The 12,088-nt window shown below is 59.4% G+C and overlaps 1 protein-coding gene across 6 annotated transcripts in view; it reads left to right on the forward strand.

The window, feature by feature from the left end:
- The first annotated feature begins 5,854 nt into the window (after nucleotides 1-5,854).
- The window catches only part of BAIAP2 (BAR/IMD domain containing adaptor protein 2), a 64,197-nt gene continuing 57,963 nt past the window's right edge, over nucleotides 5,855-12,088 (forward strand). For all 6 annotated transcript variants that reach the window (XR_005721761.1, XR_005721762.1, XM_040244795.1 and 3 more), the window contains exon 1: nucleotides 5,855-6,022. Coding sequence is in view for 4 of the 6 variants with exons in the window: in XM_040244795.1 (XP_040100729.1) it covers nucleotides 5,969-6,022 (54 nt within the window). In the remaining 2 variants the exon portion in view is untranslated. The remainder of the gene's footprint in view (nucleotides 6,023-12,088) is intronic.

A 12,088-nucleotide genomic window follows, 5' to 3' on the forward strand; every position in this document is an offset into this window, starting at 1 on the left:
CGGCATCCTGCCTCCGCCCCAGCCCTCCTGCCTCACCTGGGCTGGTGCGGGAGGCCCAGGTCTGGGGGCTCTGCCCGAGTTATTTAAATCCGCGTTGTCAGTTAATATATTCTAACGAGCAAGTGGGTGACCGAGCTGGCAGACGCAGGATGACGCTGAAATGTAATGAGGGGGAGAAACACCGAGTGAAACTCTGAGACTCGTCTTCGCCCCTGCGCTCACCCCCACGCTGCCTCCCACGGGCACCTGGAGTCACGCCGATGCGCTGGATTATGTAAGAGGGCCCGTTGCTGGGGAACCTCTCCCCACCCAGCACGGTGACAGGATGGCACCTCCTGGGGCCCCTCAGTGGAAGCCCCTGCCGGCCCCTCCCGGCCTGGCCAGTAAGGAAGCTCTGGGAACTTTTTACGCTGCCTCGATAAGAGGGTTAAAGCTGATCTAGGAAGGACACAGGAGGCCACCTGTGCCTGAAACACTCCACCACCTCCTCGGAGAGGGGAGAGGGCCCCTGTGCACCAGGCGTCCCCTCCCAGGCAAGGCCCGGCTCAGAGGCCCCTCTGAGGGCAGAAAGAGCAATGTCACCCATCCCTGGAGGCAGAGTGAAGCCTGCGCTGTCTGCAGCCAACATTTTGGTCGGAGAGAGCTCTGTCTGCAGCCAACATTTTGGTCGGAGAGACGAAAGCCTCTGAGCCACGTTCAGGTCAAGGCGGGCGGGCTTTGAGGGAAGAGTAAATCTCAGTAAAAGTCTGGGGAGGAGGGAGGAGGCAGGAGATTGGCCATCAGCCAGGCCCACGCACCGCCCCCCCACCCCCCACCCCAGGCCAAGCCTCCTGCGTGGGCACCATGCAGCAGGTGGCAGAGTGGACCTGGGGCACTCTGTGGGGACAGGGCCACTGCTCTGCCCACTGAACTCACAGACACTGGACTCCGGGCTGAGGTGCAGGCCCCTCCTTCAGACCCGCAGGCCAAGTGGAGGCTTGTGCCAAGGCCATGGGTCCCCCCGTGAATAAACTTTACATGTTAGGACTGTTTACATTTACAAAGTTACTGCAAAGATAGTCCACACCTAAGAGATCCTCCCGCCCCGCCCTGTTAACATCTCTTGTCGCTGTGATGCATTTGCTACAGTTAACAGACCAACGTGGACTCACTGTTGTTCACTAGAGTCTGGACTTTATTAAGGTTTTCTTAGCTTTCATCTGGTGTCTTCTTACTGCTCCGGCATCCAACCCGGATCCCAGGTGACATTTGGTCATCACGTCTTCTTGGGCTCCTCTTGGCCCCGAAGGTCTCAGACTTCCCTGGTTTGGGCAGCATGCTGGACAGGGGTCTGCAGACTGTCCCTCTGCTGAGATTGGTGACATTTCTCCTGATAAGCCTGGGATGACGGATCTGGGGAGGAGTGCCGCCTTTCTCAGCACATCAAGGCCCTGTCCAGTCCCATGGCTCACCCTGAAGACGTGGCCTGGCTCGCCTGGCTGCGGTCTACTCTCAGTGGCTCCTGGCACCCGTGTTTCCTGGAAGCCACCTCGCAGCCCACATCAAGGCTGGGTATCTCCTGGAGCACCCACTAGAGGGGGCAGCACCCATGGGCACTTGAGTGCTCTCTGGAAGGTCCCGTCTGACCACTGATGATAGCGATCTCTAAGACACACTGACCACTTGCCACGTGCCAGGCATGGTTCTTGGTGCCAGGCTTCTTCTGCCATCTATACCTCAGCTCCTCCGACACGCTGCCCAGGTAGCCTGCCCATCCAGAACCTACTGCCCAGGCTCCCAAGGCCATCACGGGGCTTCCCAAGTCTGTGCCCACGCCCTTAGCGGCAGTCCCAGGTAGACGCCAAGCTTCACCCTGTGGCAGGCGACGTGGCCCTGCCTCAGCCGTACAAGGCCACGGTGTGCTGGAGGCCGCTGAGGTGAACTTCCTGCTGGCAGGACACAGGCCTCCCCCTCCACACCCGCCCGGAGCTTCCGGCTCCAGGCACCCCCACGCCTTCTTGCTGACAACGCTGATGGTGTGAAGAATGTGGGCTGAGGACCAAGAAAACAGTCCTCTGGACACAATTTGGGCAGTTCGGCCTGGTAGCCCTGCCCCGGTCATAGAGCCCTGGCATAGAGCGGGGAGGCATAGGTGGCCGGAGAGGATGGGGAAGACGCGACAGTGTCCACGCCTCCTCTCTCTCCTGCTCTGGAACTTTCTGGTTGCCGATTACAAGTGCTCTAATCCAGGAAGGAGAAAAGGAAGAGGAGTTCTGATTGGGTGGATCCTTCTCTTAGAGAGACGGGGAGGCTGCCAGGAGAGGGTGGTGGAGAAACAGCTCCCTTGACAGGCACGAAATTTCCCTGTGATCTGAGACACACTGCCACCCCCTTAGGCCAAGCTCCGCAGAAACCCGGTTGGGCTGGTCAGAGAGAGAGAAATGGTGGGGAAAACCCTGAAAGTTTTGCGGTCACCTCAGAAAGGGCTCCTTCTGTTTAGCAAAAAATCACAGATCCTTATGCCTGCCTTGCCAGGAGAACAGCTTGCTTGAAAAGCAGAGGCTGTCATCCTGTAATTAAATCTGAGACCCCCCCTCCCTACGTGACGTTGAGATGAAGCCACTTACATAACGCGACTAAAAATAAGCTGATGAAGAGATGCACTTTGATTCTCCCTGCTTCCAGCCTTTTTCTCCTGGGCCACCTGTGCTGGGGTCAGCTGACCCGGGGTCAGTGTCGGCAGCACCACGTGGTCAATCTTGCCGCTGACCCTGGCTCGGCACCCTATGTGCTCGAGGCCCCATCACCGGTGCTGGGGATGGGGGGACCTCAGGTTCAGAGGTGGGGTGCTGCAGGTCACCATGGCTACACACTTCTCTGGTCACTTGGCCCATAGAGGTGAGGACAGGCAGGCAGAAGTGACAGGGAAACCAGCAGTGGGCAGATTCCAGCCCATCTGCTTTCTCAGGGACTCGTGATGAGCTGCTCATCTATAGAAAGCCACTGCCCACCACCCCCCACTAAATAATGCAGGGAGAACACCACCCTGGTCTGGGCGAGGGCGGGGGGCTTGGGGGGCTGCCCTGCTGCTAGTCCTTGCAGGGCCGGTGAGACAAGCAGAGCCTCTCCATCATGGCAATGACTTGCTGGTCTTGAAGAGAGGTGGCTCTGACCCTAAGCGGGCCCCTCTGACTCCCAGGAGTGGCACTGGGACCACCTCAGCACCCAGCCCACCCCTAGCCCTGGGCACTGCTCAGCCCCGCTCAGACACTGCTGCCGTCTGAAAGGGCTCCCACCTAAGTAAGAAAGGCCTCAGGGATCACTGGTGGGCTCCTGGCCTGTGGCTCAGACCTTCTCGCTGCTGAAGGGGTCAGCATGCAGGCCCAGGCACCCCAGTAGACTGGTGGTTGGAGGATGGGCGGGGGAAGGGAAGGCGCCCAGCAGGGGGCAGACTTTCTCACTGCAGTTCTCTAGGCCCAGGTGTAAGCCCCTTTCCAGTCCTGCCCTGCATCTGCCATCGGCCCCACATTCTCACTGCCATTTGGCTGGATATGCTTATTTTCACTTGGCCCAGGTGCTCAGTGAACGCTCTTCTGAATGATGGCTTCCCTCCCAGCTGTTCATCTCCTGCCCAGATGTCAGCTGGAGTGTGCAGGCCCGAAGTGAGGCGATTAGCCCTCCTGTCTCAGCTGCTACCAAACGTGAGCGTCCAGTTGGGCAGAAGGGGGGTGATCAAAACTAGGATCTTCTAGGGGGTGGGGTGGGGTGGGGCCCGGGGCCCGGGGCCATGGAAGCTCTTCTGGAAAGCCCCTCTCCTTCCTCTACTGTCTCATGACTGATGGGAGCAGACAGCCCCAGAGAATTCTCCCCAGGCTAATTCCCCTCCCAGAGCACTGAGACCCTGTTCTCACCAGCCAGCTCCCCCCACCATTCTCCTCGTCCTGGCCACTCTGCGCCCTTTGGATGAGCAACAGCTCTTGCTCTATACCCACCTGGCTCCTCATTGGCCTGTGACCTCATACAGGTCAATGGACATCAGTCTTGGGGTGGGAAGGATGGAAGCTGCCTCTAGCTGGCCTGGAGGAAAGGGAGCTGGGGGAGGAAGACAGGCCTGACTTCTGACACGTGAGTCAACAACGCCCTCATTGTTGGAGCCAGTTTGAGCCGGCTTTCTGTTACTTGCAACCAAAAGAATCCCAGAAATTACAAACTACACTGAAATCTACCTTAAAACACTGCAAGCAATAAAAAGGAAGAAACTGGCGCTGGTGTTGAAAGGAAATTAAACCAAGAAGAATCTCTGTGAACGAAGGCTCTGAGGTTAGGAGGGAAGGCAAATGCTTCCTGAATATCCCTTCCATTTTCTTTGAATCCATGTGAAGCAGAGCGTAGTTCATTCCGGTTAATGACCCCATGGAAAAAACCTGTCTCAGCCCCTGCTGTCTTCTGGAGTCCTCCAGCCATCTTGGGGGTCCTGTCTTCTGGGCACCTGCTCTTGAAGGGATGACTGTCCAGGGATGGGATGCTGGTGGTGCTGGTGGAGAGTGTCAGGTTTAATTGAACAGAAACACTTAGATCTGGTGTTTTACAAGGTAAAGCAAATAATTTCTCTATGTTAGTCTAATTTATGTAAATATTTCTCCAAAGGAATTGTACCAGGAGCCCTCTGTGCCAACTTGGTCAACTTCCTCAGCAGAACCTCCCAGGAATTGCTTTCAAAAATCAGACATCTCTGATCCCATCTCTTCCATCCAAGAAGGTTCACCCTCCCCCAGGTTTTCCCTCTCCCCACCCCCCTACCCCCAACCCCACCTCCCTCTTCCCTGCCCCTCCTCTTCCCTGAGTCTCCTCTCCCCAGGGAAACTACCCCTCAAGGAAGATCTTCTGCCACCATCACGAGGGTCCTCTTTCTCTGAGCGCCCCTCAATCCTCACCAAAGGGTCCTTTCCCCATCCCTCCTCCACCCCTTCCAGAATCTGCACCCCCAAAACCCCTCTCTGCAGAGTCCTTCTCTGCAACCCAGGGCTCTGTCCTCCCTAGAATCCCAGCCCCAAGGGCCCCCCCACCCCCGCTCACGATGCACCCCTCCCACGGTCTTTCCCCCGGGTCCACCCCTCTCTAGGGTCTTCCCCAGGGTCCTCCCTCCCCTGAGACCCGTTTCAGGGTCCTCTCTCCCCGGAAGAGCCGGCCCAAGGGTCGCAGTCACCCACCAGACTTACCTCTGAAAGTGCCCGGTAGAGGCTGGACCCTTGGGACAGCACGCCAGCCTCTCACCCTCCTTCACCAAGTCCTTACCCTTGCCCCCTCCCCCTTCCCCAGGAAGTGTCCGAGCGTTCAGGGACCTCCGTTGCCGAGTGCGAACGCCTAATCCCGACCGCTTTCGGGGGAGCGGCGCCCAGGACCCGGCCACCCTGACTCGCCACTTTGCGGAGTGCCTCCCCCACGCGCGTTCGCGGCCGGCGTTCCGCCCCCACCCCATTTCTGCTCCCTTCTTCCTGCGCCACCCCGCCTCCGCCTCCCCGCCCCCGCCTCCCCGCCCCCAGCACTGCTGTCGCCCCGGCCCCCCAGGCTGTTCCCAGGGCCCCAGCCCGCGCCGCGCCTCCGCCTCCTCCCCCGCGATCGACGGCGCCACGGGCCAATCGCTCCTTGCTGCCGGCCCACAAACCCCGCCCTTGTCCCCGCCCCCTTCCCCCTGTGCGGAATTCACCAATGGGAAAGACGGTGCGGGGGCGGGGCCTGTCGGTTGCCTAGCAGCAGCGGCTGGGCGGGGGCGGGAGGCCGGGGGTGGTGAGCCTGGTGCGGCGGGGGCGGGCGCGCGGGAGGCGGGGCCTCTGGGGGGCGGGGCCTGGTCGACTATAAAGGAGGCTGCCGGCGGGGAGCTGCGCTCCTGGTCAGGTTCTGTGCGCCGTTTGTCGGGTCTCTTCGTCGCTTCCGCAGTCGCCGCTACTTGCGCCCCTGGTTTGGTCAGTGGTGCAGCCGGACCAGCACCATGTCACTGTCTCGCTCGGAGGAGATGCACCGGCTCACGGAAAATGTCTACAAGGTGAGCTACGTGCCACACGCGCCCTCGCGCCCTCCCGGGGCGGTCCCTGGGCCCTCGGGGGTCTTACCGGCGCTGCCGCGGGGACCCAGCGCCGGCCCGGCAGAGGTTGGCTCGGGTCCGCTTGCCCCAACAGCTTCTAGCTGCCCCCGCGCGCCCTTCCGTGTGTCTTCCGCGTGCGCGGGGGCCGGAGCCTTCGGACCCGAGTTGAGTAGGGGTGCGGACTGCGGAGTCCGAGGTCTGCGGGGTCCGGGACCACGGCTGCCCGTCGCCCTGCGCCCCGCGGTGGCCCCGCCGGGCACGGTTACGCAAGCCTGGGGCACTTTTTTCTCAACAGGCTTTCCCTTTCCACAACTCCTTCTCGGTGGATGTGGCCGGGTGGGAGGTCGCGCGCGGGCAGGTTCGATGGGTAGACAGATAATCCGTCATCTTATGTAACCGCGGAGGGAGAAGACTAATTGTGTGGGAGGCTGGCGCGCCCGCCTCTGCTTCTGATGTGTGAGGAGTCGGCTCTCAGCCCCCGGTGCGGAACGCGGACGTGTGTCGGAGCGCCCGCAACCCGCCGGACCCTCGCCGCCCCCGCCTGGGGCCGGTTTTGCGCTGGTGTGCACGTTGGCAGACACCCGAGTTTCCGTTTCTTAGCATCCATTTTCTCGGTTTGGACCCCCACCCCCACCAGCACAGAGCCAGGCTCCGGAGGCTCAGGGCTGTTCCCGGCAGCATTTCCTCACGGGAGAGTCGTGCCCTGGGCAGTCCACGCGGGCTTCGTACAAAGCCGGGCTCTGTTTCAAAACTGTGTCTGGGGGTTACGCGGGCGGCCGAGGGGTTTCGGAGTTGATATTTAGGCGGCGCTGGTTCATGGCGGCGGAGTGGGATTGCAGCGCGCTGGCAGAGCAACAGTTTCTAATTGTGTTAAACAACTACGCTGTGCCTCCTTAGCCAGCGGCCTGCCAAGCCCTCTTTGCGCGCGGAGGGAGGCCTCTGATGGGCCCTTAGCTTTCAGCTGGAGTCCAGCACGGCCGCAGTCAATCCCAGCTGCTAATAAAGGTTTTTAAAGTTGCTTCTAGTTCACCTGGAAGAATCTGGAGGCCGGGTCAGGGTGGACTAAGTCAGTTCTGAAGCCATGTTGGAGCTGCTGGTAAACAGGAGTGGAGACTGACGAGGAAGCAGCACGTAAAAGGAACAGCCTCTGGGGTTTTTATGTTTGTATCACGAGAGTCAGTGGCATACGCTTTTTGGTCGTGTTGCTCTGTAAATGGTTGTCAGGGAGGGAGATTTATTAATTAGTCATTAGTTTCATTTCCACTTGCTCATTATTGCAGAGGGTGGAAGAGAAGTGCCAGTCTTGGTCTTTTTCCCCCTCTTTTCCCTGCTTCTGCTCCAAAACCATGAGACAGGAACTTTAATGGCCAGAATTAAGAGGGAGTGCGTGGCGTGGCTTTGCTCTGGGGAACCCCATGGTCGGTCTTAATAAAACTCTTAGAACACAGCAGTCAGGCATGCTGTTCCAGCGGAGCAGCTTCTGGAGGAAGCAAAGATGTGTTTGCAGGTCTGGAGTGAAATCTGTTGGCAGAAAACTATTAGGATCTGAGTGTTTGAGGGTTTGGGGCACACGTTCAGCAAGCTAGTCTGCGTTCTGTGCTCACTGGTCAGCTGATGACTGCGCTCCCACGGGAAGGTGTGGCCGAGACCAGGGACTTTCAGGTTAGACACATCGGGAAGTGGGCGTCCACAGCGCTGGGTGTCTTACACTCTCCTGACCGGTTGAGGCCGCGGGGCCAGTAGACAGAAGGGCTTGTGGATGGTGCTCCCCTGCCACTCTGCGGCTGTGGTACGGCTCCCTTAGGATTTGTGGCTCGTCACTGGGGAGCTCGGGTTCCACAGCAGAGCCAGGACAGGTTGGGTAAGTTTGGCACACTGGCTGGGCAGAATCTAGCCAACTCGAGGCACGCTCAGGACACAGCCAAAGCTGCTGTGTGGAGACCCCGGCCAGTCTGGCTGGTCCTCCACCCTGTCTGGGGACACTGCTAACTCTGTGCCTGGTTTGGTGACTTGTGGGAGAGTGGCAGGGATGTGGCCCTGCTCAGCGTCACCCCAAGCTACAGCTCAGCTGTTTGCTTTGGCCCCTGTCATATCGGCTGCAGTTCTGAGTGGTATTTGCCTTGGCAGAGAAGGGAACAGTGGGGACACCCGGCCTTGGCCTTGCTGATTACAGACGCAAGAATAAAATGTCCAGTTTTGCTTCTCCTCCCTGGAAGAATCCGAATCTCAGGATTTAATCTCTCTCTCCCAGTGGCCCACTTCCCGTGGGAGCTGTGTTGTCAGGGAATTTGATGGAAGATGAAGGGGCAGGAAATGACATTCACTGAGAGTTTACCCTTGGACCCTGGGCCGAGGAACAGGGACTGAAGCCCTTTGGGGGCTTCCGAGGGTAGAGCCTGGGCTGGGCCCCTCGTGATGGGACTACAGGCAGCCCTAGGTGATTGCCTGGGACGAGGGACAGAATTGCAGGGTGGGGAAATCTGCCTCTGAGAATTAAGCCCAAATTGCATCTCTCTTGGGAGAGGCCTCCAAATGTCCCCACGTGCTGCAGCAAGAGGGCTTTCTTTAGCAATTGATCTTAGTCTTCAGCTCCAGGGAGTGACTCTCAGGTTGGTGGTTTTTTTCATGGTCCTATGTCTCACGAGAAGCCCTGGCTCCAGGCAACCTGGTGACCTTGGAGGTGCTCTGGCACCTTATGGAGGAAGAGCCCCACAGGCCTCCATCCTGTCCCGAGGACGTGGGAAGATGGACACACGCTTCAGCGAAGAAAGTCCCTAGGAAGGCCTCAGGCATGGATGTTCAGGGTGTCGTGGGCCTTAGGCTTGTGTCACCAGACGCTGTCTGGTGGTCCTCACTCTCTGGCCGTTGTGGGGAAGCTTATTGCATCTGTCCTGTGAAGACAGCTGTGGCCAGTAGGTTCCTGCAACCGGAGTCCCGTCAGGTTTCCCACTGCTGGTGCAAGGCGGTGGGCATCAGCGCTGGCAGAAGGGAGCCCACCTGTGTAGGTGAGAGCCCACTGCTGGCCAGGCCTTGCCCGTCACCCTCCTCCAGGTGTTTAGAGGAGCAGGGGAAACCAGGAGGCCCCAAGTTCTCTACTGCCTACCCCAGAACCTCTTCCACTGCTCAGCAGTCACACGGAACTCTTGGCCACCGTCAGGAGCCTGGCACCCAGCATGGACAGGGCTCCATGGGCTCGCGGTTGAGGGTGGTGAAGTGGATGCTCTGACAGGCTCTTCCTTAGCAGCAGAAACGCCTGCTGGCAGCAGACCTGAGGCTCTGTGTGCTTATGTGCGCAGAAACATGCGTGCATATGTTGTCTGTGCAGACAGGTATGAGTTCAAGCACATGCACGTACGTGTTTGTGTATTCACAAGTATTCTGTGTCCAAGTGAGTATGTGTGCACATGTGTGTGCATGCATGTGGGACTTCGTTTTGCTATAGAGGCGCCTCAGGGTGCCCTGTTGGGGTAGCGTCTCCCAAGAAGAGGTGGGGCTTGCTGTCCGAGTAGACTGAGCCGTCCTTCATGGGGCGTGCAGCCCACTCCCCACCATCTGCGGCAGCAGCCCTGCATCCCCGTCTCCCGTGGATTAGCCCGGGCAGCAAAGGATGATTTCTCTTTTGCACTGATTCTGGGCCACCGGCTTCAGCAGCTGTTTGTGCCCAGGTCACGGTCCTGAGGTTGTGGGCCCCTCGGCACAGGACCCTTGCCGCTGGACCTTGCTGATGTTTGCTAATGGCCATGAAGGAGGGAGCCCGGGGCCTGGTGGCGCTGCAGAGTTCCTTGCAGGCCAGGAGTGCTTTGCCTGCACTGCCGTCCCCACTGGTCTCGCCTGGAGAATGTGTCTTTTGTTGGGGAGGCTCCTTGGTTCATGGGACAGACCACGTGCACTTGAGGCTCCGGGTGCTGGCCCAGGGCTCTCGGGGCATCAGTGGGGGCCGCCGTGGGAGCCGTGTGTGTGCCTGTCGCCACCTGGTTTTAGGTTCCTGAAGCTCGCTGAGGGCCTAGAGGTCCTTCTGTCTCCCTCCCTCCCTCCCCAGCACAGGTGGTGCTGGCTGGGCTGCCCAGATTCGGGGGCCTTTCAGGGGAGGACTGGCCACTGAGCAGAGGACCCTGTCCCCTCCTGAGCAGGAAGACAGGCTGGCAAGGAGACCAAGGCCCACCTGGCACTCCCCACCCCCAGTTTGCAGAAGTAGGTCCTGCTCAGGGGAGCCCTTCCTAGGATGGAGGGTTGGCAGATGGGGCTGCCCTTGTCGCTCGGTGGTCCCCCCTCATTCTTGCATAGCTTCTGGGACGGGTGTTGCTTTCCAAGGGCAGCCACGCCTGAGCAGCGATCTGGTGGGGGTGTCCTGGGCTACCAGCTGGTTGCCTGCCTGCCATTCTCTTTTCTCAGCCCTTATGTGCACCACGCCAGGGCCCATCCTGTATGGCCACTGTGCCCAGGTGGTTTCTCTTGAGCCTTGAGGTGGGGAGGCTGTCCTCATTACTGTGCAGGCCTATGCCCACTGGACTCCCTGCACCAGGTGCCCAGTGGGGCTGTCAGTGCTCCGCTACTGTCTGCAGCCTGCGGCCTTGGTAATTACAGGCAGGCATGGACCGTGCCCGCACCTGCCTCCCCTGTCCTCCCCCCGCCCCTGCTCTGATTCATCCTGGTCCTGATGGCACTGCACAGCTGTTAAATAACACAAGGGGAGGGGCACCCGAGGGTCTGCACCCAGGGGCTCCAGCAGCAAGCAGGCCTGGGTGGACGTTGCTGCCCAGGCCTCTCTTACTGGGGAAAATCCTGTCCCCACCTGACATGCTATCGAGCAGCCAGGTATGGTGACTTAGGACCCACGTGGCTGACTGTGGGCCCCCCGCTTGGAAGTATGGCTGACATGTGTGCGTCAGTGCTTGGCAGAGGTTGAGCCTCATTTCTGGTTCTGGGGCCCCCGTGTGTGCATCTCTGTGACCATCTCAGTCGTGGGTCTGGTCTCTCAGCCGTTTGCTCCACAGGCAGTAGCCCAGGACCCCTGGAGGTTCTGGAGGCAGTGGCAAGCTCATGTTCCTTCTCAGGGCCTGCAGGTAGGCCAGGGTGTTAGCCAGAAGCACCTGCTGCTGCCGTATCCTGGGGACCCAAGGGACAGCTGGTGGTGTGAAGCCAGGGCATGTGAGAGCCAGGACGTCCTGTCTCTCGGAGGTGGCCTTGCGCACCTTGGGGGCAGGCGGGGGATCTCCATCTGTGACTCAGTGTCCAGTGGTTGTCAACAGGACCCCTTTCTGCTGCCCAGGGCAGGGGGGTCTCGGGTTGGCACCTCCAGCTGCCTCTTGTCTCTCCTCCCAAGTTTCATCACAGGAGGCTTGGAAGTCTCCTTGGAAGTCTTGTCTGGTCTTCCACGCCTGCGGGACATTCGGGGGCTCCTGCCTCTTCTCCCCCCGGCTCTGGCCATGCGCAGCCTCACTGGTGGGGCATGCACAGTGACCAGGATGGGCCTGGATCCCTCCAGGCTTCCCTTGTGGCTCCAGGGCCTGACCGGGGCCTGGTAGAGCCTGTCCTGATGCCCTGGGCTGTTAGGTGAGCAGCCAAAGGGCCTCCTGCAAACCCTCGGGGTGTGTGTGAGAGGGCCATGTGTCCTCTATGACGAGTACCCTGAGTTGTGAGGCGCTAGGAGAGGTTGGACCACAAGGAGGAGTTGGGGCTGCCAGTTGGAACAGAGTGCCTTTTTCTTGCTTGGGAAATTGGTTTTCTAGTTGTGAAAACAGTTCTTTTAGAATTATTTGGACAGGTGTTTTAAAAGTTATATGTCAAATGTACATGAAATAAATTGGCAAGATTTTCCTAAAACCTCTTCGGATTCAGAGTCTGACTCTAAGGAGCTTTGGTTCAGCTCACAGTCGTTGGGGTCAGAGCATCCCCGGGGCCCCACCTGTGGCCGTCCAGGTGTTGGTCATGGCGGGGTGGGGGGGTTCCTTCCAAGCTCTCAGACTCTTGTTCTGCCACTTTCGTTGCTGCCACTTTTGTTCCTTGATCGGAGAAGTTTCCCCCATG

Source organism: Oryx dammah, unplaced genomic scaffold, assembly GCF_014754425.2.
Source record: "Oryx dammah isolate SB20612 unplaced genomic scaffold, SCBI_Odam_1.1 HiC_scaffold_8, whole genome shotgun sequence".
Lineage (NCBI taxonomy): Eukaryota > Metazoa > Chordata > Mammalia > Artiodactyla > Bovidae > Oryx > Oryx dammah.